This window comes from Cannabis sativa, chromosome 8 (genome assembly GCF_029168945.1).
Source record: "Cannabis sativa cultivar Pink pepper isolate KNU-18-1 chromosome 8, ASM2916894v1, whole genome shotgun sequence".
Classification (NCBI taxonomy): domain Eukaryota; kingdom Viridiplantae; phylum Streptophyta; class Magnoliopsida; order Rosales; family Cannabaceae; genus Cannabis; species Cannabis sativa.
In genome coordinates, this window is record NC_083608.1 from 1,482,522 (window position 1) to 1,508,789 (window position 26,268).

The 26,268-nt window shown below is 38.6% G+C and overlaps 1 protein-coding gene across 1 annotated transcript in view; it reads right to left on the bottom strand.

Moving 5' to 3' along the window:
* The window catches only part of LOC133030091 (uncharacterized), a 36,061-nt gene extending 19,394 nt beyond the window's left edge, over positions 1-16,667 (bottom strand). The window contains exon 1 of the mRNA XM_061102305.1: positions 16,598-16,667. Coding sequence (XP_060958288.1) covers positions 16,598-16,667 — 70 coding nt within the window. The remainder of the gene's footprint in view (positions 1-16,597) is intronic.
* Positions 16,668-26,268: the final 9,601 nt, after the last annotated feature.

The following is a 26,268-nucleotide window of genomic DNA, read 5'->3' on the forward strand; positions in this document are numbered from 1 at the left end:
GTTGATAGAATTTGCGTACAACAACAGTTATCAGAGTACAATAGGGATGGCTCCCTATGAACTGTTGTACGGTAGGAAGTGTAGATCCCCTATCCACTGGGATGAGACAGGGGAAAGGAAATACCTAGGTCCAGAGTCAGTGCAGCGGACCAATGAGGCAATAGAAAAGATAAAAGCTAGAATGCTTGCCTCACAGAGCAGACAGAAGAGTTATGCAGATCCGAAACGCAGAGATGTTGAGTTCCAAGTAGGGGAACATGTGTTTTTACGGGTATCTCCGATGAAGGGGATTAAACGTTTCGGGAAAAGAGGCAAGTTATGCCCTAGATTTACAGGACCTTTCGAGATTCTCGAGAAGATAGGTCAAGTGGCATATCGGTTAGCATTGCCTCCAGCCTTATTAGCAGTTCAAAACGTATTCCATGTCTCGATGTTGAGAAAATACGTTTCAGATCCCTCTCATATACTCAGTTATGAGAATCTTGAGCTACAGCCAGACATGACTTATGAGGAACAGCCAGTGCAGATCCTGGATAGAAAGGATAAAGTCCTTCGAAATAAGACCATAGCGTTGGTCAAGGTTCACTGGAGAAACAGCAAGGTGGAGGAAGCCACCTGGGAGCTAGAGTCAGATATGAGAGCTCACTATCCAGAGTTATTCAGGTTAGATTTCGGGGACGAAATCCTTTTAAGAGGGGAAATAGTTGTAAAGCCCGCTTAGTTAATTTGGAAATTAGCAGTTGTTTATGATTATTTATGAAATTATTTATAGCTATTTAAATAATTTATTATACTGTTATTTATTGAATTCAGAAATGCATTGCTATGTCATTCAGTAGTTTTCATATTTTGCATTTCCGGTGCCCGGTATTTTGGAACTCGGCGTTTGGCTCAGTAGAAATCACAACTTAGTATGTTAGTAGTTTGGGACGGTTTATTAGACATTGGGAATGTCGGGAATGGCCGGGAATTTAGAATTTCCCAAAATACCCCCTTTAGTGTTAGTTATGCTATTTTAGTGAGAAGGGGCAAAATGGTCATTTTGCCCCATTGTTATTTTGTCCTTTTGTGGACTTTATGTTGTGAAAATATGTGATTATGTGGGTTTATTATTTATTGTGTTGGCTGAAATGACTTAATAAAACCATTATTTTATCCACTTTTTCAAAAAATAAGAAATTGAAAAAAAGAAGCATATCTCTCTCTCTTCAAACTCTCTCTCTCGTTTTTCCCTTAAGAACCCAGCTAGGGTTGGTGAATTTGCTGCTTCATCTTTGGATTTCAATCAAATTCTTTGTGATCTTTAATCTAGGTAAGGTCCTTAGCTCTTTCCTTCTTATTTTCTTGAATTGTAAGAAAAGAAATCATGCATGTAATGGAGTTTAGTTGCTGTTGTGGCTGTGGTTGTTTGTTGTTGATCTCTGAAGTTAGAATATGATTTAGAATGTTGATTCAAGCATGATTGTGTTGATGATTTGTTGGTTTTATCAAGCTATGAAATTTTACTCAAAACTATGTTTTTTCAAAGAAATTGATTAATCAGTTGCTGCTCTTATTGTTGTTGCTTGTTGTTGTCTTCTGAGATTATTTTATGCATATCTAGGAAGATTTGAGTTGGTTTGGATGCTTGTTTGTTAGATTTAACCAAGTTTGAGTTTTGAACTCAAAGCTTGGAGCTTTAATGGTGGATTTTGATATTGTGCATGAAGCTTTGTTTTATCACTTGGAAAATGTTTATTAGGGTCTAATTAGCAGGTCTGGAAAGTTTGGTTGAGTTTGGAATCGTTTTGGTTGGTGAAATGATTTTTGTGGTTTTTCTGGGTAAAACCGGCTAACCGGTTTTACACTGCGTGTAAAACCGGTTACCCGGATTTTGCAGTAGGGTGAGAAACCGGTTTTTCTCAACTTTCCGTTTTGTGCTAGTTTCGGGTTTTCAGACAGTTTGTTCTCTGCTAGTTTGCGGGTATTTTAGTATTAAGTTGCAGTGAGTTAAGTTTGGTTTTAAAACCTTTGTCCCCGTTGTGATTTAGCGTGTCACTTATCGGTGTTGTGATTTTTACGGTTTAGGAGCCTGTAATCCGCCGCTCAGCTAAGTTCCACTCAGGTTGACCGGCACACCTGAATTCGGAATCCAGGTAAGATTAGTATAACAGTATGCATATGTAGATTACATGTTTAGCGTGCATGTAGGAAGCCTATTAGATTACATTAGATATGTATGTTGGCTTCGAACCATCCAACCCTGTCACGTCGGTACAGGCTGGAGTATGACCAGCAGCTGGAGTATGACCGGTTCGACCGATCAGGCTGACACTTGGTTGGTGGTTCCGTACTATTGACGTATCCCGTCGGTACAGGCTGGAGTATGACCAGCAGCCGGAGTATGACCGGTTCGACCGATCAGGAGGATATAGTAACACGTCGGTACAGGCTGGAGTATGACCAGCAGCCGGAGTATGACCGGTTCGACCGATCAGGCTGTTACGTGTCAATAGTACCGTCCCTATGAACGTTCAGAACTCAGTACCATGTTGGACATGGCAGTAGTGGCTCAGTACCATGTTGGACATGGCAGTAGCGGGACTCAGTATCGTGTTGGACACGGCAGTTAGTATTATGTATGAGTATTATTATGCTTTTCTTACTGAGTCTGTCGACTCACAGATCTACGTTTATGTGTAGGTAAAGGCAAGGCTATAGCTGATGGACCGTGAGCGAGCTTATGAGATTGTACATGTCGGGGCGGTTAGGCCTGGAGCGTACGATCATCGGGACAGCGAGGCTGATTTTTGTAACTGGTCGTTAGACGACATTTATTTTGTGTATCAGTTAAACAGTTAAGTCTTTTTGTAAATGATTTTATAATCGGGATCCCGAGTCTTTTGTAATATTGTTTTGTAAGTTTAATTAAAAAGCAAAATTTTAATTAATCACGTTTTTCCATAAACCTCGTTGATTAGCAACGAGCTGCACAGCATGTTTAAAAATCACGTAATACGCCTATGTTAGTTAGGGTGTTACAAAATGGTTGCTAGAATGGTGATCATTTTAGATGAGCTGACAACTCTATTCAATGGATGGTAGCTTTGACTCTCACCTAAACGGGACACTAATATCAGTTTGTCGAAAACCTTGGAAATTATTTAGGATTGTATGTTTTAGTATTTTCACTTGTCATTCCTTCTTGCTATATGCTTTAATAATTTCTTAATTGTGTATGAATTTGTATTGAACTATTTTATTTTCTGTTATTAAAATTGTAGTTTAATTTGGAATCTTCATTGTTGGTCTAACTTGGTTTGTTTTTCTAATGAGATAAATCCCTAATGGATTTTCACCATTAGACTAACATAATAGTGTTAGATCTCGAAAGATAAATATTATATATGCAACATCTAGCTGTTCATCAATTGATGACACCTTAGACTAGTATTTTACAATATGAAACAAGAAGATTGTGTAAATAAGATTACTTTGACTCTCGCTAATCGGAGCATCGGTGGATTCTTATTTAAAACGAAATTATCCTAATTCCTCGTAGCTTATTCATTTCGAATTAGCTCAATGACATATCATTGGATGAATGGTCTATAAATCATATAAAGTAATTCCATATTTTCACTTAAGAAATTAAATGACGCATATTATTATATTCCGGAAATTCTATCCCAAAATGATATAAATCCTCAATCTTAGAAATCTCCTACTTGTATAGGCAAATCATAGAGTTAGATTAGTAGTGGTGGTCCAAGAAAGAATTACTCATTATACAGTTACACTTTCACCAGTGTTTCATAACCATTTTCTTTCAATGGATTCAAACTGTATGAGTTTAGTATTCTTTGACCAGAATCCACTTGCACTATTCTAAGAACTCTTTAATGTAACTAAACTGAAGTCATCAAATGATACAACCACATATTTTATAAATCTATGGTATTTGTATCTTGTTCATAGTGGTTTTGACAAGATCATTCTCTGCAAAGAGTTAATATGCCTATATCCACTGAAAGTAAGTTCATCTCATTCGCAGATGGATGTACATTCATGGGTGGATATGAGTTTTCGTTGTATTCTTAAAAGGATCACTCTAGATTTTACCTTATGCAAAAGAAATTTTTAATGTTTGAAAAATTTCATGAATTTCTAGCAATGGTAAGTGGTTAAAGATCTTGCGAACTGATAGGGGTGGAGAAAAAGTTAGTAGATATGCAGTTCAAAGATCATTAATTTGCTTTTGAATTATATCCAAACTTACCTCCCCAGAAATTCGAGTTGCATATTGATGATTAGTTACTAGTCGTTGCCTAAATCCTTCTATGGAAGTAAAATTTCAGAATGATGCAATGGTTGTATACTTAATGTAAATCATTACTAGATTCATGGATGACCTAATCTAAATCTCAAGAAAAGCTAGAACTGCTAACCTTGGTTTGCATGTTTGTTAGCTATTCTAAGTGATTAGGGGTGGAGCATCCCATACTCATTAGATAAGAAAGTGTTTGTTTAAACAAATACTACTTTTCTAAGAAAATGACTAAGTCTGAAAATAAATTAGAAAATAAAGGAGATATTTTCTTGATTCCAAAAGTGTTCCATCATCTTATTCTACATAAGATGATCCCACAGCCTCTGTTGTCTTGTCACAACCGAAGAGGTCAATACCATGTAGTTTTCTTAGACACAATTCATGGTACCTTGTCGTAGTGGGAGAGTTTCTAGGAACTTTACCTTCTCATGACTTGGAAGATACTAGTGATTAAAATTTATTGTGAGTTTAAACAAGTAATGGATTGTCAAGATAAGAAACTAAGAAGAAAGCAAATAGAACTATGGTTTGATCCATTCACATGGAGTAACCTAAAGTTTTCTATTACAAGGACATGAAAGGAAATTTTTGTTCATAAGTCTATTCAATGGACTTAACAAAACTTCCTGTTCCTAGTATTATAGGTTTGAGTTTTTCTAAACCTATGGCTTGTGGTACACCTGGTAATTACTTACTCTAATGCAAGCATAAGATGATGAAGCATTTTCTTTCCAATGGCAATCTATGGAAGCTTCACAATTTCTAAGCATAGATTTTAAGGAAAAGTTTCAACTATTCCAGAGAACATAAAGCCATGGAAGAATTTCTTAAATCAACAGTGAGTGGTCTCAGATATGCTTTTGTATGTCTTAGACCAGACACTTGCTGTTGAGTGGGAGTAATGAGTAGGTATCAGATAAATCCAGGAGAGGAACATTGGAAGACAATCAAGTAAATCTTAAGATTAAGAAGAGGAACTATATGTTAGTCAATAAGGGTGTATTTAAAACTCTTAGACTACACCACGTCAGATTTCGAGATTTGCCTTTGTGCTAGAAAATCTTTCTGATAGGATGGTGATTACTCTGGGGGGTGGAATAGTGATTTTGGAGAAGTGTAAAAACCTATCTGAAGTCTCTAGGTCTACCAGAAAGGGACTGAATGTTAAAGTTGCAGGAAAGGTACTTATTCAGTCTAAGGAAAGTTCTATACATTTTTGGCACCATTCAAAATTGCCTTAACTACTAGTGTTATTTCCTGATTAACCAAAAGTAGTTGCCAAAGATATAGAATCCACTTGCACATTTTGTTTTATATTAGTGCAAGTGGGAGTTTGTTGGGTTTTGTGCCCTAAATAAAAATTATTTCGATATAATCAGATTTACTTATTAATAAAGATCAAAAATAACATTTTATGTTGCATGGTTCACATCATTTATTTCATGATTATATGTATATAATGTATGAATTCTTTTTAAGTCCAGAACATATAAGTTTGTTAAAGATTATAGTGTTGTCGGCACAGTGGAATATAATCTTAATTATATGTTCAAAAGTTTATTCCCTGATTTGTCAGAACACTGGATTTAGGCTAACATGGTATAATCAGCGATAGGTATTCTTACACCTTGGAAAAGTGTTATGTCCTTTCCAGGACATTGGCAAAGTTTACCAATATCGGATGTATGGAGTATACATCAGAAGGGACCGATATTGAACTTTGATTAGATATATTAAAACTTACCCTAATATCTATTCAATTCAATATCACATGTTGATCCTAGATCAAATGATCTTAATCCTGATATGGTTAGGTTCAATCTCAAGAGTGTTATCCGTGTTCTTTGATTTGTTAGTTAAGCCTACTTTTGGGTCAGGGTGATACGTACATTTTGGGAACACGGTAGTGCAATTAATTGGGAGCGCTAACATAAATATGGAATCTATATCTTCTATCTGGCGAATAGAAAGTAAAGGATGATTTCCTTTGAGCTTAACCAAACGAAAATAAATGGTGCAGATCTCATTTCACTTAGCTGAAATATCATTTATACAGGGTTAAGTGTTTTAAGGATAAAATACATTGTATGGTGTTACGATAATTTAATCCTTTTACAGTGTAAATCATCTATATAGAGGATCATTGATCACATTAGGGTTATAACAATGGATAACTAATGACGTGTCTATATCATGGAACATATAGAACGTTCTATATGACTGACAATGCAATTTCAAGTTATAACTGTGGATTAAATGAGGAATTAATAAGTTAGGAAATTTACTTGGTAAATTCCGTTCGACTTATTAGAAGCTCGGTTATATAGACCTATGGTCCCCATACTAGTTGAGACCATACTGCTTGTAAGACTCAGTTAATTGATTTTGATTAATCAATTATAATTCTAAAAGTTAGATTATGTCTACTTTATGAATTTTCACTAAGCAAGGGCAAAATTGTAAAGAAAAGAGATTCTAGGTTTATTTATTTATTAAGGGACTTTATATGTCTAAATTAATAAATATATTAAATGGAAATATTATTTAATAATTATTTTCAAGTTATTAAATAGTTAGAATTCGCATTTAAAAGGTTAAATTGGAAAATTGGCATTTTTGAGAAAATGAGAATGGAAAATAACAAAATGGGAAAGTTGCAAAGTGAGGCCCAATTCCTTTGTATGGCCGGCCACATGCACTAGGATTTACCATTCTAGTTTCTATTATTTTAATGCCATACAATTCTGATGGAAATTATTTTACCAGGATCTTAGATCTACTCACAAGTATGTTAATTAACACCCTAAATATGAACTTTCTAAAACAATTATGAAATAAACACATATAAAGTATGAGAAACCTTACATTGGGTGCAGCGAAATAATATGACTCCTTCCGTTCAGATCTCTAACCCTTGTATCCTTTCTATCGCAGAGTATTATCAAGATCTGAACCTGGATCTCTTTCTCTCCTTCTTTAGTGTTGAAACTCCTTCTTGTTGAATGTCTTTCTACACGATCTTCCTCACTATGGTTAAGGTATCACTTGCTGTGTGTGGGCACTACTCTAGTCACTAAGTATTTCGAAATCTTAAGGAAGAAGAGAGAGAGAGAAGTGGCGGCTAGGGTTTAGAAAAGAGAAGGCTCAGTTTTTTCTCTAAATGAAAAGTAGAAAGTTAAGTGTAAATTTCCTGAAGCCTTCATTATCTATTTATAGCATTCCACTAGGGTTAGGTTTGAATTATTTGGCATTAAAATAATGAAAATATCAGAGGATAATTCCTATAAAAGTGAATTATTTGCAGTTTTATCACTTTTGCATCTGATTTTCTCAAAAACGCCAATTTTCTAATTCAACCATTTAAATGCCAATTCTAACTATTTAATAACTATAAATAATATTGTCATTTATCATATTTATTAATTGAACCATACAAAGTATCATAATTAACAAATATGCCCCTAAAACTCTTTCTTTACAATTTCGCCCTTACTTAGTGAAAAATTCACAAATAGACATAGTCTAATTTTGAGAATTATAATTGATTAATCAAAACCAATTACATGAGTCTTACAAGCAATATTATCTCAACTAGTGGGGGGACCATGGGTCAATATAACCGAGCTTCCAATAACCAGATCAAGAATTTATTACTTAAATTCACTAACTTATTAATTCTTCGTTGAATCCACGCATAGAACATAGAATTGCACTCTCAGTATATAGAATGCTCTATATGTTCCACCATATAGACACATCATTAGTTATCCATTGTTAGAATCCTAATTTGATCAATGATCCTCTATATGAATGATCTACACTGTAAAGGGATTAGATTACCGTTACACCCTACAATGTATTTTATCCTGAAAACACTTAACCCCGTATAAATGATATTTCAGCTTATGTGAAATGAGTACTCCACCATTTATTTTTGTTTGGTCAAGCTCGAAGGAGATCATCCTTTACTTACTATTCGCCAGATAGAAGATATAGATTACATGTTTATGTTAGCGCTCCCACTCAATTGCACTACCATGTTCCCAAAATGTACGTATCACCCTGACCCAAAAGTTGGTTTAACTAACAAATCAAAGAGCACGAATAGCCTCTTGAGATTGAGCCTAATCATAACAGGATTAAGATCATTTGATCTAGCATCAACTAGGCGATATTGACTTGAATAGATATTACGGTAAGTTTAATAAATCTAAGTCAAAGTTCAATATCGGTCCCTTCCGATGCATACTCCATGCATCCAACCTGAGCTTTACTTTAACCAATGCTCTGGAAAGAACATAGCATTTCTCCAAATGCAAGTAAACTCTATTGTAGATTATCATATCAGTAAAACCCTGTGTTTGATAAATCTAGGAAACTTTATTCACATAGTCATGTTTACTTTTCAAAGTGTTGACAACACAATAAACAGGATCAAGTATGTGAAAAGAGTTTCAGATGAATTCATACATTATGTACATATAATCATGAAATAAATCATGTGAACCATGTAACATTAAATGTTATTTCTGATCTATATTAATAAGTAAATCTGATTATATTGAAATGAGTTTTATTTAGGGCAGAAAACCGAACAAACTCCCACTTGCACTAATATAAAACAAAAAGTGCATTTCAAATAATCTCAACACCTTGATATACAAATCAAGTGTAGTAGTGGTAAACTCCTCGTAATAGGATCTGAAAGGTTGAATTAAACACAACCCTTTCTCCACCATTACTCTTCCTTAATCACAAAATCATTGATAATGTGAAATTCCTCTCTATATGTCTACTCTTTTTGGGATACTGGATTCTATATCTTTGGCAACTACTTTTGGTTAATCAGGAAATAACACTAGTAGTTAAGGCAATTTTGAATGGTGCCAAAAATGTATAGAACTTTCCTTAGACTGAATAAGTACCTTTCCTGCAACTTTAACATTCAGTCCCTTTCTGGTAGACCTAGAGGTTTTTACACTTCTCCAAAATCACTATTCCACCCCCTAGAGTAATCACCATCTTATCAGAAAGATTTTCTAGCACAAAGGCAAATCTCGAAATCTAACGTGGTGTAGTCTAAGAGTTTTAAATACACCCTTATTGACTAACATATAGTTCCTCTTCTTAATCTTAAGATTTACTTGATTGTCTTCCAATGTTCTTCTCCTGGATTAATCTGATACCTACTCATTACTCCCACTCAACAACAGGTGTCTGGTCTAAGGCATACTAAAGCATATCTGAGACCTCTAACTGTTGATATAAGAAATTCTTTCATGGCTTTATCTTTTCTGGAATAGTTGAGACTTTTCCTTAGATAAATAAAATCTATGCCTAGGAAGTTGTGAACCTTCTATAGATTGCCATTAGAAAGAAAATGCTTCAGCATCTTACTAAAGTAAATTGCTTGGATTAGAGTAAGTAATTACCAGGTATACCACAAGCCATAGGTTTAGATAAACTCAAACCTATAATACTAGGAATAGGAAGTCTTGTTAAGTCCATTGAATAGACTTATACACGAAATTTCCTTTTATGTCCTTGTAATAGAAAGTTTAGGTTACTCCATGTGAATGGATTAAACCATAGTTCTATTGGCTTTTCTTCTTAGTTTCTTATCTTGACAATCCATTACTTGTTTAAACTCACAATGGATTTTAATCACTAGTGTCTTCCAAGTCATAAGAAGGTGAGTTCCTAGAAACTCTCCCACTACGACAAGGTACCGTGAATTCTGTCTAAGAAAACTAAATGGTATTGACCTCTTTGGTTGCGACAAGACAACAGAGGCAGTGGGATCATCATATGTCATATAAGAAGATAGAACACTTTTGGAATCAAGAAAAATATCTCCTTTATTTTCTAATTTATTTTCAGACTTAGTCATTATCTTAGAAAAGTAGTATTTGTTTAAACAAACACTTTCTTATCTATTGACTATGGGATGGTCCACCCCTAATCACTTAGAATAGCTAACAAACATACAAACCATGGTTAACAGTTCTAGCTTTTCTTAAGAATTCGATTAGGTCATCCATGAATCTTGTAATGATTAAGTATACAACCATTACATCATTCTGAAATTGTATTACAATAGAAAGACTTAGGCAACGACTAATAACTAATCATCAATATGAAAATCGAAATTTCTGGGGAGGTAAGTTTGGATATAATTCAAAAATCAATTTAATGATCTTTGAACTGCATATCTACTAACTATTTCTCCACCCCTATCAGTTCGCAAGATCTTTATTCACTTACCTTAATGGTGTTTCACCATTGCTAGAAATTAATGAAATTTTTAAAACATTTCAAATTTCTTTGCATAAGGTATCATCTAGAGTGATCGTTTTAAGAATACAACGAAAAACTCATATCCACCCCTGAATGTACATCCATCTGCGAATGAGATGAACTTACTTTCAGTGGATATAGGCATATTAACTCTTTGCAGAGATTGATCTTGTCAAAACAACTATGAACAAGATACAAAAGCCATAGATTAAAAAAAAATGTGTGGTTGTGTCTTTTTGATGACATAGATTTAGTTACATCAAAAAGTTCTTAGAATAGTGCAAGTGGATCCTGGTCACAGAATACTGAACTCATATTCCATACAGTTTGAATCCATTGATAGAAAATAGTTATTAAACACTTGTGAGAGTGAAACTGTATGGTAAAAAAAATTATTTGGAATCTAAAATTTAAAGTCAAAGACTTAAATTTATACCAAATATAATGAGTAATTCTTTCTTGGACCACCACTACTAATTTAAACTCTAAGTTAGATTTGCCATACAAGTAGGAGATTTCTAAGATTTAGGACTTATATCATTGTGGAATAGAATTTCGGGAATATAATCAAAAGTGTCGTTCAATTTCTTAAAAGAAAATAGAATGACATTAAATGATTTATAGACCATTCATCCACTGATATGTTATTGAGCTAATTCGAAATGAATAAGCTAAGAGGAATTATGATAATTTCGTTTGTAAATAAGAATCCAACGATGCTTTGATTAGCGAGAGTCAAAGTAATCTTATTTATACAATCTGCTTGTTCAATATTGTAAAAATACTAGTCTAAGGTGTCATCAATTGATGAACAGCTAGATGTTGCATATACAATATTTATCTTTCGAGATCTAACTCTAATATGTATGTCTAATGGTGAAAATCAACTAGGGATTTATCTCATTAGATAAACAAACCAAGTTAGACCAACAGTGAAGATTCGAAATTAAACTACAACTTAATAATAGAAAATAACATGGTTCAATATAAATTCATACACAATTCAGAAATTATTAAACATATAGCAAGTAGGAATGACAAGTGAAAATACTAAAACATACAATCCTAAATAATTTCCAAGGTTTTCAACAAACTGATATTAGTGTCCCGTTTAGGCGAGAGTCAAAGCTACCATCCATTGAATAGAGTTGTCAGCTCATCTAAAATGTTAAACATTCTAGCAACCTTTTATTCGATCAAGATTGGAATTCAGCGTTGTCCCGTTTAGGCCAGAGTCAAGGAAATTCTATCTTATGAGCTTCCACCATTGTTTCATATTTTGCAAGTCAAATATGGTCGCCACCATTAGGGTGATCCATACCATATAAAACACTTACAAACTACTTATCTTTCAAGATTAAACGGTGCGAATTTGCTAATGAACGTTCCTCCATTAGGGAGGATTACTCACTAAAACAAACGCTATGTAAAACCAACAACAGAGATCGAATATCTTAATAATAAAGCTCATTCTTTAAAATGTATTTTTATTATTATTTATAATAAAATATATTCATTAAATATCAAATTTAGAATTAAAATTCTAAATTAGAATTTAATTTAATATTTATAAAATTATACTTAGATGGTGATTGAATTATTTCCATCTCAGTAGTAATTTTGATATATAAATATTAAGAAAATTATTTAAGTTGCATTAATTTAAATTAATTTGCAACTCAAAATAAATTTTCATGAGAATATATTTATTGTATTTTGAAAAAGAAAGTATAAAAACTTTATATTTACGAAATAATTAAATAATAATTACTTAGAAAAATACTTCAAGCAAAAATATTACCTATCTAAATTTTTCTTTGATTAATTAATTCAATTTCTAATAATATACTTTAATTCATTTATTTTAAATTAATCAATAAATGAAAAAATCATCGATTTAAGTTGGTCCAAGAATTAATTAAAATAAATAATTAATTTACAACTTAATCTATTTTTCAAGATAAATTCAAAATATCTTGCATTATAAAATGCAATTTCGAAAATTGATTAATAAAATAAAGAAAAAATATATATGTTGAAAATTATTTAAATTTAGTTGAAAAAATAAATTTCAACTAAAAATAATTTTCTAATTAATTAAGTGTCATGAAAAAGAAATATTTAAGTATCATGATGAAAATCAACTTAGATATTTAATTTTAAATTTAATTAAATGTATTAAATTCAAGAAATAAATAATTAAGTGTAGAGAAGGCTTAATTATTAATCTCTAGTTTAATACTAGGAAAAAAATATACTTAAAATAAATTGTACCAAAATTAATTATTTAAATAATTAATTTCACAATGTATAATATTTTCCTATTTAATATTAGAAATAATAAGTAGTCTAGAAATAACTATCTAGAAAATATCCTATTTGACTAAGTATCTTTTCCACAAAATTTGAAAAAATATCTAATTTAAGTTGTATTAGAAAAAATCTAGAACTTAAATATTTTAAAATTTAAATTTAACTAAATATCAAAAATTAAGTTGTAACCACTTGTTGACCAAGGTTTTCGGCAACCAATAGAATAATATAAGATTAGAGAACTGTAAGAAATTAAGAGAAGGATTTTTACGTGGTTGGGGTGTTAATGAGCCTTAGTCCACGAGTCAGTGTATTTATGAGTGTATTAAATACAGAGCATGTTCTTGGTGAGTGTTTACTCTTCTTGCACTTATGCAAACCAAAAATCTCGACCCCATTTAATGAGCTTTGAGGGGGTATTTATAGTGTTTTTCGTGGGGTGATTCCCAGGATTATTGTACATGTGTCTCGTAAATATCCATAAAGTTGGGTATTCCCAATGAATATACCATGGGTAATGCATGGTCAAATCCCTAGGTGCTGTAGGGCTTTTATGTGGAGTGTCCTTATTGTCTTTTGACTGATGTGACTCTTCACAGTGTAGCCGTCAATAGACTTAAATGATCATTACTTTGCAAGTGCAAATTGGGGATTGTGCCGTCAGACTTTATTGCGTGTAGCAGTCCCAACACATTTCCTCCCATGCGGCATTTAATGTGAAATGACTGGTCAGGGGAAGCCTGACACCTCGCGGAGATGCTTTGATGTTACTTAGGCTTTTGGGAGCATAGGGGGCTCCGTATGCCTTCTCCGGGAGGCACGTCCCGAATGCTGCCTTCTTTCATAAAGACTTAGCAAATAATTCGAGTATTAAGATGTTTTGATCCACGTTTCCCTGTCCGGTTGGTCCACGTATATTGGGCAAAATCAGGAGCAACACTTACCCCCCAAGCCTTGTTTATTTGAAAAATAAAACAAGGCTTGTTCAAGTGCCTCCGGTTGACTCCTCGGTTTCCTGGCACGTCCTTTGGGCGCGTGAAGGTGCATTTAATGATCACCATTAATGCAGTGATTCACTTTTTGCAGACGTCGATTCGTTTCATGGCCTTTGTTTGATACAACGCATTAATGGTGTCAGACGGATACTCAAATGTTTCCACCCCCTTAATTACGAATCAATCCAACCGTTGAATTGTGCGCCTCCGCAGCTGTAACATCCTAACTAACATAGGCGTATTACGTGATTTTTAATGCTGTGCAGCTCGTTGCTAATCAACGAGTTTTATGGAAAACGTGATTAATTAAAATTTTTGCTTTTTAATTAAACTTGTAAAATAATTATACAAAAGACTCGGGATCCCGATTACAAAATCATTTACAAAAGTTAACTGTTTATACAAAATAATTGTCGCCTAGCGACTAGTTACAAAAATAGCCTTGCTGTCCCGAGGATCGTACGCTCCAGGCCTAACCGCCCCGACATGTACAATCTTCACCGGCTCGCTCACGGTCCATCAGCTCTAGCCTTGCCTTTACCTACACATAAACGTTGCTCTGTGAGTCGACAGACTCAGTAAGAAAAGCATAATAATATTCATACATAAAACCCGGTCATGATCAGACGCCCATACCCCTGATCATAACCCTAACTGCCGTGTCCAGCACGGTACTGAGTCCCCCTAACTGCCGTGTCCAACACGGTACTGAGTTCTGAACGTTCATAGGGACGGTACTATTGACAAGTAACAGCCTGATCGGTCGAACCGGTCATACTCCGGCTGCTGGTCATACTCCAGCCTGTACCGACGTGTTACAGTATCAGCCTGATCGGTCGAACCGGTCATACTCCAGCCTGTACCGACGTGATACGTCAATAGTACGGAACCACCAACCTAAGTGTCAGCCTGATCGGTCGAACCGGTCATACTCCGGCTACTGGTCATACTCCAGCCTGTACTGACGTGACAAGGTTGGATGGTTCGAAGCCAACATACATAACTAATGTAATCTAACAGGCTTCCTACATGCACGCTAAACATGTAATCTACATATGCATACTGTTATACTAATCTTACCTGGATTCCGAATTTAGGTGTGCCGGTCAACCTGACTGGAACTTAACTGCGCGGCGGATTACAAGCTCCTAAACCATAAAAATCACAACACTATAAGCGACACGCTAAATCACTTCCCGGGGACTTAAACTAGGAACTAAAAGTTTCCCTATCGATAAAAAGCATGGCAATACCCCCAAAAACATAAAAACGAGGAAAACTAGGGTTTTAGAATTTTCCCGAACCGGTAGACCGGTTGCCCAACCGGAATTCCGGTTCTGGGAAATTTCAGAACCCCATCCGGAATTTCGGATGTACAACCGGAATTCCGGTTCGTCGCAGGCAGCACTTCAAAAATTCACACAATGCTCAAATCAACTCCAAACCAAACCAAAACTTCCAGACCTGTTCTATATAACCCCTAGAACATTTCTAAAGCATCAACACAGCCCAGAAAGTACAGAAACGAAAATCACCATTGAAGCCCAAGCTTTGAGTTCTAAACTCAAACTTGGTTAAAATCAACTAACATGCATCCATTCTATGCTTCAAACTCATAATCAAGCATATAACAACTACAGAAACTAGAATCTAACTCATGCAAACACTACAGCCACCAAAACCTCAATTTTTCTTTGAAAACTCAAGCTTTTTACATAGAAAATCTATCCAACTAGAGCAAGAAATACTAGCATGCAATTCAACCTAATTAAACCTACTTAACTCAACATTTTAATCAAGGAAACAACAGCAGCATCACAAAAATCATCATGCATTACTCATCTTTTTCATCAAAACTTTCAAGAAAACAAAGTAAGAAACTAAACAAAGAAATACCTCTACTAGAATCACTTTAACTTGCTGAAAAATCACTTGAAAATGAAGAGAAAACACCACTTTGCTTGCTGCTTCAAGTGGCCGAAAAGAGAGAGAGCTTGAGAGAAAAATTTGCTTTTTTCCTTTGAATATTTTCTAACTTTGAAATAATGGAGTTTTGTAAAATAAAAAATAAAGGGTTTTACTTAATCATTTCAGCCAACATATAATACCAAATAAACATATATTTCCACTAATAAAATCACTAGAAGACAAAATACTAATGGGGCAAAAAGACCATTTTGCCCCTCCACCCTAAAACCACGTAAATAATACTAAAGGGGTATTTTTGGGAAATTCTAAATTCCTGGCCATTCCCGACATTCCCAATGTCTAATAAACCGCCCCAAACTACTAACATACTAAGTTGTGATTTTACTGAGCCAAACACCGAATTCCAAAATACCGGGCACCGGAATGCAAAATTATGAAAACTACTACATGACATAAAAATTTATCTCTGAATTCAATAATAACAGTATAATAATTATTTAAATAGCTATAAATAATTTTCATAATTAATCATGATTAACTGCTAATTTCCAAATTAAACTAAGCGGTCTTTACACCAGCCGTTCGATTGGTAGGTGATTGCGCCTGTTCCTCATGCACTTTAGCCTATAAAAGCCACCACCTTTCCTTCATTTGGTTACTTTCCTTTTTTCGCCAACTTTCTTTGAGTTTTCCAGAGAGAAAGAAATTCTCAGACCAGTAAACCTTCAAACACTTTACAGATTTCTTTGCTAACCTTTGCTCATCACTGTCAGTCTACATTTCTTTGTTTGATCAACAGCAAACCCCCAGTTCCAACACTTCATGTAAGTTTCTCGCACCCATTACTTTACTGTTGTGTTCATGGCATGCTTTCCTATTTACTTGTTTTTCTGGGTTAGTGTTTGAAGTTTCTGGGAACGTATTCCCTTGAGTTTTCAAGTAATAGGTCTAGATTTCCCTTCTCTGGTGTTAGGGTTACTCTTGTTACGCATTGTTGTTATATTTTGTAAAGGACCATACACTCTTTGTGTGATGGCCTTCAAGGGCATAGAGAAGACTTTGTCTCTCTCGATTTTATGCCCTTCCTCTTTCTTTTTTCGTTTACGCGCAATGTCACCATCTGTGAGATCATTGCACCCGACTTCTATCTAGAAAATCCTTAATTTTAACTCTTTTTCAAAATCAAAAATGTCTGCATCCGGTTCAAAATCTTCCAAGAAGAGCGGAAAGGGCCTGGCCACCTTGGAAGAGGTCATGATGGGTCCCGTTGCCCAGGAGGGGTATAGACCGCGTGCTACGGGATGGGAAGCGGCCGAGCTTCACTCCACTCTGACTTGCCCTCACCAGTTGGAGAACATTGTGGAGGTGGCTGGAATTAAGCCCGCAACGTTTGGGACGTACCACCGGCTTCCCGAGATGCGAAGACGCCTAACCATAATTACGGAGGCTTCGGGACTTAGAGCCAGACGCATCTGATGTCCAGGGCCATGCTTCCCCTTCAAGATTATTTTATTAACTTTCTTGTATTTGTCGGCCTTGCGCCATACCAACTTATTCCCCAAGCTTACCGCCTGCTTTCAGGCTTATTTATTTTTCACTGCTCCCGGGGATGGGGCTCTCCCAATCTCGCGGAGATTTTATATTTTTACGAACTTGTTTCTGTCACGAAAAAGGGGGACAAACTTAAAGACGGTTTTTATGGCTTCCAGGGCCACCCTTCGAATGATGGCGTGGTCCCTTACAATCAGCAAACCCATGTCAAGGAATATCGCCATCGCTTTTTCTTCTCCTCCGGGTTCCGAGCTGTGGAGCACTCGGAGCTCCTTACAGAGTGGGTCAGGATCCCTCCGTACAAACGGACCGCGCCTACTCAGATTTTTCTTCAGCGGGCCCAGGTCTTCGCGACTTATGATAGGACTGACCTCGATGTCGGGGGCTTGGTTACGACGGAGAACTGCCAGAAGGGCAAGCTAATCCTGGCGCACAAGTCAGTGGAGGAGTCTAACCTTTCTAAGGTTATCTGCCCGAACGTGAGGGTTTCAGCTGCGGAGAAGACCTTCCGGGATGAGATTATTGCCACCGTGGAGAAGAAGTACCAGGAGTATCTCTACCGGAAGGCCCAGGAGAAGGCTTATACCAAGGCCCAAGCGGCTTCCGGGAGGCCCCTTCGCGTTAGGAGCCCAGTTGAGAGGAGAAGCCCAACGGCTGCCGGGAGGTCCCTTCGCATTGGGAGCCCGGTTGAGAAGAGGGCCCCCAGGCCAAGGCCTACGGTCCAGATGCCGAACACAAGGGCTCCTGACGCCAGTACTTCCGGCTCTGGTAAGTCACCTTTAGCAATACATTACGTCCCTTCTGTTAGCGAATATGCTTTCCTTAGGACTGTAGGGTTCAATGAACGTCTCCTTAGGTTTAGGATGCCCTCGACGCGGTGGGGAGATCATGCCAAGGATTATTATTTTTCCAACTTAGGAGATTTCCTAGGTCGGTCCCGGATGGGCTCTGGACCTCCGGAGCCCGTTCCCTTGGACCCTTCGGCATATCTTTATTCTAGCTGGTTTCGGCCCTCGGAGAGCTATCTCGGGGATGATGCAGCCAGCATTAAGATTCGAAACTTTGCTAGGGCCGAATTAGAGAGTCAGGGTAGGACTAGCTTGATTGCTTTTTTGAGTGTTTACTGTTTTCACAGATTCTGACACTTGCCTCTTTTCTATTGTTGTAGCAGCTAACTCCATGGATGCAATCTTTGCCGCCCTTGTCGGAGCTCACACTCCTGATGCTCCCCTTTCTCTAACTTCTTCCCAAGTGGCCACTCCCATGAAAGCTTCTTCCAATGCCCCTCCAGACACTATTGACTTAGTGGATGAGGAGGAGGCGCTTCCTGAGGAAGCTAAAGAAGGTCAAGAAGAGCAATGGGCTCTTCCTGAGGAAGTTGAAGAAGGTGAAGAAGAGGAAGAGGTTACTCTGATCCGCAAGCGTAAGGGCAAGATGGTAGCCGAGGAGGTGCCTAAACGGCAGCGGAGAGTGGACACTCTGGCCCCTGGCCCTGATTTCGGCATCCCTTCTGGTAGGCGAGGCAGGAGCTCCGGATAGCCAAACATAACTACGCGATGGACGAGTACTCCCGGGGGCATGCCGATGTGGAGGCCTTGAGGAGGGTTTTGCGAGATGAAATGCAAAATACCCTTAACGATCAGAACTACCAGAACCCGTGGGATCTAAACTTCGACCCCCTGTCAGACTGGCTCAATCGTTTCCTCGGGCCCACCTTGGCTCCTTTTGCAGCGGAGATGACCGGCGAGTTTGTGTCTCAGCTAACCCGGTGCGCGCCCAAGCGGTTCGCTGCTTGTGCATCCTTGAACTCCGTCTTTCAAGTTCAGGATCTCAGCCACTCCTTGACTGTGGTAAGTATTTCGTAGTTTACTTTTTTCCTCATTATTTTTCTTAAGGACTTTACTCACTCTTGCATCCTTTTCCAGCTTGCTGCAGAGGCCGACCGCCTTTCCAAGAACCTAATCAACCATGGCTTCGTCTTGTCCGAATTTGGGGGCATAGACGAAGTCATGAAGACCCTGCAAGATCTGTCTGCTGAAAGGCGGACGTTCCAAGAGGATGCTGAGCGGCGGGAGGCCCTTGCCAAGGCCAAGTTCGAGGAAGAGGCCAGGCGGAGGGAAGCCCAAGCAGAGGCGATGATCCGGGAGGAGACCCTTCGGAGGGACAAGCTGGAGGCCAAGCACCGGGAGGAGCTTAGAACGGAGGGCGAGGCTGTTGCCAAGGCCAAACGCGAGCTCTGGGAGGCTAGGGAAGCCTTAGATGAAATGGCCGTCAAGGTGAAGTCCTTAGAGGAAGTGCACCAGGCGGACTTGGAGTCTAGGGCAAACTTGGCCGTGGAGCTGAAGGAGCTCAAGGACTTTAAAGACCAAGCCTTGAAGAAGGCTAAGAAAGATTAGCTCCTTTCTTCCGTCTCTTGCAGCTGGTGCATTAAGCGCTTCGACGATGGCGTTTACATGGCCTGGTCAACAAATGGCCAGAATATCAAGCTTGACTTCTACCCCAAACCCACGGAGATGATTGCAAAATTCTGGGAGAAGAAGAAGAAGCTTGACGCCATGCTAGAGGCGCGCATTGGTCCTCGTCTTCCTCCTCGAATTGACTAGGCCGTTATGAATTCAACCCAGATTTTCCTTATCTCTTTTTTTTTTATTTACAGTTGTTTTATTTTCTAAGGGGAAACAATGATTTAGGCCTGTCCCCGGGCCCTTTGTATATATTTATAATTATTTTTGACCTACCCTTAGGGCTAGGATTTATATATTTATGATCTTTTTTTGATGCACATATCTTTCTTTTGGACCAGCCCTTTGGGTCAGGATGTTTATACATATGCTTTTTTCTTTTTTGTGGATACTTTTTTGGACCTGCCCTTTGGGTCAGGATGTTTTACTTTTGGCCTGTCTTTTGTCTGTCCGTGTGGTATGCCCTAGTACCCCCCTTAGTGGCATAGAAACTTTGTTTTTAAGGCACTCAGTTTTATTTAAAATATAGAGGCGGCATACACTTAGACGGTACAAACCCTTTAAACAAAGCCTAAGTTATACTTTTGGACTATTGGTAATATTTTTTGAGGTGATCGGCATTCCAGGCCCTTGGCACAATGGTTCCGTCCTTCCTTTTTAGCTTATAGGTGCCTGAACCGATTTTGTCCTCGATTTCATATGGTCCTTCCCAATTTGGCCCAAGGACCCCCACTCCTGGTTCATGGGTGGCTAGGAAGACTCTTCTTAAGACCATATCCCCAATAGCAAATTTTCTGTTTTTAACTTTGGAGTTAAAATATTTAATCACCTTCTTTTGATAAGCTGCCATCCGTATTTGTGACTCGTGCCGGAGCTCTTCAACTTGATCCAGAGCTTCTTGAAGTAAACCTTGATTTGTAACTGGATCGTAAGTCGTTCTCCTGTGGGACGGGAATAACGTTTCTACCGGGTGCATCGCTTCACAACCGTACGCCATTCAGAAAGGCGAGTGGCCGGTCGTGGTTCTGGGGTCGTCGGGTAGGCCCATAACACTCTTGGCAACTCTTCGGGGCAGTTGTTTTTACAGGCCAACAGCTTTTTCTTTAGGGTAACCTTTAGGATTTTATTGACTGCTTCTGCTTGTCCGTTTGTTTGGGGCCTTGCCACCGCGGAGAAGCTTTTTACTACTCTGTGTTGGTTGCAGAAGTTAGTAAATTCTTCGCAATCAAACTGCTTTCCATTGTCAGAGACTATTTTGTGAGGCAAGCCATATCGACACACTATGTTTTTGATAACAAAGTCTAGTGCTTTTTTAGCACTTATATGTTGGGTTTTATGCCCTAAATAAAACTCATTTCAATATAATCAAATTTACTTATTAATATACATCAGAAATAACATTTAATGTTGCATGGTTCACATGATTTATTTCATGATTATATGTACATAATGTATAAATTCATCTGAAACCCTTTTCACATGATCCTGTTTATTATGCCGTCAACACATTGGAAAGTAAACATGACTATGTGAATAAAGTTTCCTAGATTTATCAGACATAGGGTTTTACTGATATGATAATCTACAACAGAGTTTACTTCCATTTGGAGAAATGTTATGTTCTTTCCAGAGCATTGGTTAAAGTAAAGCTCAGGTTGGGTGCATGGAGTATGCATTGGAAGGGACCGATATTGAACTTTGACTTAGATTTATTAAACTTACCGTAATATCTATTCAAGTCAATATCGCCTAGTTGATCCTAGATCAAATGATCTTAATCATATTATGATTAGGCTCAATCTTGAAAGGCTATTCGTGTTCTTTGATTTGTTAGTTAAGCCTACTTTTAGGTCAGGGTGATACGTACATTTTGGGAACACGGTAGTGCAATTGAGTGGGAGCGCTAGCATAAACATGGAATCTATAGCTTCTATCTGGCGAATAGTAAGCAAAGGATGATCTCCTTCGAGCTTGACCAAACGAACATAAATTGTGGAGTACTCATTTCACATAAGCTGAAATATCATTTATACGGGGTCAAGTGTTTTAAGGATAAAATACATTGTACGGTGTAACGGTAATCTAATCCCTTTACAGTGTAGATCATTCATATAGAGGATCATTGATCACATTAGGATTATAATAATGGATAACTAATGATGCGTCTATATGGTGGAACATATAGAGCATTCTATATACTGAGAGTGCAATTCTAAGTTCTATGCGTGGATTCAACGAAGAATTAATAAGTTAGTGAATTTTAGTGCTAAATTCTTGATCTACTTATTGGAAGCTCGGTACATAGCGTACCCATGGTCCCCGCACTAGTTGAGATAATATTGCTTGTAAGACTCATGTAATTGGTTTTGATTAATCAATTATAATTCTCAAATTAGACTATGTCTATTTGTGAAATTTTCACTAAGTAAGGGCAAAATTGTAAAGAAAGAGTTTTAGGGGCATATTTGTTAATTATGATATTTTGTATGGTTCAATTAATAAATATGATAAATGACAATATTATTTAATAATTATTTATAGTTATTAAATAGTTAGAATTGGCATTTAAATGGTTGAATTAGAAAATTGGCGTTTTTGAGAAAATCAGATGCAGAAAAGATAAAACTGCAAAATTGCAAAAAGTGAGGCCCAAATCCACTTGTATAGGGCCGGCCACTTTTGTAGGAAATTTAAACTAATATTTTCATTATTTTAATGCCAAATAATTCAAACCTATCCCTAGTGGAATGCTATAAATAGATAGTGAAGGGTTCAGGAAAATTACACTTTTTCTTCTGACACTTCTGATTCAGAAAAAACTGAGGCTTCTCTCTCCCTATCTGGCCGACCAGTCCCTCTCTATTTCTTCCCTCTTGAATTTCGAAATTCTTAGTGTAAGAGTAGTGCCCACACACAGCAAGTGATACCTCAACCATAGTGAGGAAGATCGTGAAGAAAGACTTTCGGCAAGAAGGAGTTTCAGCATCAAAGATTCAGAGAAAGAGATCCAGGTTCAGATATTGATAATGCTCTGCTACAGAAAGGAATCAAGGGCTAGATATCTGAACGGAAGGAGTCATACTATTTTGCTGCACCCAATGTAAGGTTTACTAAACTTTATATGTGTTTATTTCATCGTTTTAGAAAGTTCATATTTAGGGTGTTAAACAACATACTTGTGAGTAGATCTAAGATCCTGGGAAAATAATTTCCAACATTATAGTCTTCATAGGCTCAGCCTCCGTCCATTTGGTGAAGTAGTCTACTGCTACTATTGCATACTTTACTCCTCCCTTTCCTGTTGGCAGGGACCCAATAAGTTCTATTCCTTAAACTACGAAGGGTCAGTGACTAGTCATCAGGGTAATTTCATTGGGAGGAGCTCTCGGTATGTTCGCGAACCTTTGGCACGAGTCACACTTTTGGACGTAGTCTATACAATCTTTTTTCATTGTTGGCCAGAAGTATCCCTGTCTCAATATTTTCTTTGAGAGAATGGGTCCTCCTGTATGATCTCCACAAAACCCTTCGTGGACCTCTAGCATAATTTGTCTAGCTTCAAGGTCTGATACACACCGTAAATAAGGCATGCTGAGTCCTCTTCGGTAGAGAATGTGATCCATCATTACATAACGATGAGCCTTATACTGAATCTTTCGAGACAGTGCCCTTTCTTGGGGTAACTCACCTTTCGTTATCTATTCTATGATGGGGACCATCCAGCTGGGTTCTTGCCCGACCGTTATTATGGCCTCTTTTACTTTGATGCTTTGCTCTGCCAAGCGTTCCACTGGTACTACACCAGTCCTTCGATTTCACTATCTGAAGCTAACTTAGCCAAACAGTCCGCGCAAGCATTCTTTTCCCGGGGGATTCTTTCTACTTTGTAGTCCGTGAACTCGTGGAGCAGCTCCCGGACTATTGTTACATATGCGGCCATTCGCTCGCCGCGTGTTTGGTACTCTCCCGATATCTGATTTACGACCAGTTGGGAGTCGCTGTAGACTTCTACTCTTTTGGCCCCTACGGCCTTCGGTAGTCTCAGCCTTGCTATCAAGGCCTCATATTCGGCCTCGTTGTTTGAAGCTCAGAAGTCGAACCGTAGGGCTGCCTGGAGTCGAAGTCCGGTCGGGGATATCATTGCCACCCTCGCTCCGGATCCATTTTCATTAGAGGCTCCCTCCACAAACACTTTCCATGTGGGGATCGACGGCATCGGTGCATTCGCGGTTGCCTCGGCTTCATTGCATTCGGTTATGAAGTCCGCCAAGGCTTGGCCTTTTATGGAGATGCGGGGGATGTAGTGTAAGTCAAATTGACTTAACTCCATTGCCCATTTGAGGAGCCTTTCGGACGCTTCTGGGTTTTGTATGACTAGCCGGAGTGGGTGATTAGTGAGTACCTTGATCGGGTGTGCTTTTGAAGTATGGCCTTAATTTTCTTGAGGCCATTAGGAGAAAGAAAACCAGCTTTTCGATGATGGGGTACCGTGTCTCCGCTCCTATCATGCACTTGCTGACATAGTACACGGGATGCTGTGTTTTCTCTTCTTCCCGGACTAGGGCAGCGCTGACCGCGTGCTCGGAGACGGCCAAATATAGGAATAGGTCTTCTCCGAGAACGGGTTTTGATAGGATCGGAGGCTTGGCCATATGTTCGTTTAACTTTTTGAATGCCTCCTCGCACTCGTCCAACCATTCGAACTTTTGGCACTTCTTCAATATGTTGAGGAAGGGGCTGCACTTGTCTGTAGACCGGGAGATAAAACGGCTCAGAGCAGCAACCTTTCCGGTTAGGCTCTGCACGTCTTTATGCTTTTTGGGGGATGGTATGCTCAGGAGAGCTTGGATTTTTTCTGGGTTTGCCTCAATCCCCCTTTGGCTAACGATGAAGCCCAGGAACTTTCCTGATTTGACCCCAAAGGTGCATTTCTTTGGGTTGAGCGTTGTGCCGTATTTCCGGACTACCTCAAAACACTCTTCTAAGTCGTCCGCATGGCTATTGCATGCTTTAGACTTGACGAGCATATGGTCCACGTACACCTCCATGTTACGCCCTAAGAGGCCTTTGAACATCCAGTTTACCATTCTTTTGTAGGTCGCTCCAGCGTTCTTCAGTCCGAAAGGCATGACCAGGTAGCAGTATACCCCCTTATCGGTCCTGAAGCTAGTGCACTCTTGGTCCGCCGTGTGCATCTTTATTTGGTTGTACCCGACATAGGCGTCCATGAAGGATAGTAGTTTGAATCTGGAAGTGGCATCGACCATCTGGTCGATCTGGGTAGCGGGAAGCAGTCCTTCGAACAAGCTTTGTTTAGATCAGTGAAATCTATACAAACTCGCCAAGTCTCGTTCGGCTTGGGCACCAGGACCGGATTGGCTAGCCATTCCGAGTAGTATACGTCGCGGATCATGCTGTTTGTCAAAATCTTGTCCACCTCTTTCTCTAGGGCCTCGACCTTTACTGAATTGAGGGGGCGTCGCTTTTGTTGGACTGGCGACATGTCCGGGTTGACGTTGAGGACGTGGGTGATGACATGGGGACTTATGCCGGTCATGTCCTCTTGGCGCCATGCAAAAATATCGATGGTGCCCTTCAGTGTTTTTATTATTTTTTCTTTTTCCTCCGAATCTAGGCTCTTTCCCAGCCGGAGTACTTTGGTGGAGTCGAGGTCGCACACTGATATTTCCTCGACATCCTCCATTGGTTCTACAATTTTTCGGACCCCACTCGGGGATCCAACTCATCTTCTTCAGCCATTTCTGGCTCAATGGTTTCTCGGACCATCAGTACGGGCAGGTGGGTTGCAACGTTGTAACATTGCCTTGCCTCCCCCTGATTTCCTCTCACCATCCCTATTCCAGCTTCCTGGGTAGGGAACTTTAAGCACAGGTGCCGAATGGATGTGACTGCGCCAAAATCTACCAGGGCCGGTCGGCCGAGGATCGCGTTGTAAGCGGTCGGGCAGTCCACCACCACGAAAGTGCAGTATTTGAACGTGCTTTGGGGGGTGTCCGGGCACAAGGTGACGGGAAGTCTCACTTTTCCCATTGGGATAAGCGTCGTTCCGTTAAACCCTGTGAGTTGGGAACCGCTGGGTGAGAGGTCTCGGTCCGTCAGGCCTATTGCAGTGAAGGCCTCCTTGAAGAGTAGATTCATGGAACTTCCGTTGTCAATCAAGACTCTGGCCACCACTTTATTTGCGATGGGGGTGTCGATGACCAACGGATCATGGTGCGGGAAGCGCACCGTCTTGGCGTCTTCTTTCGTGAACGTGATGGGTTAATCCATCAGCTGGGGCCTTTGAGCTGGGAGTTGAGTAACCTCCCAAACCTCATTGTGTTTTACGGCCCCCACATACAACTTTAATTCTTTGCGGGTGGTTCCTCCAATATGGGGTCCTCCTGAGATC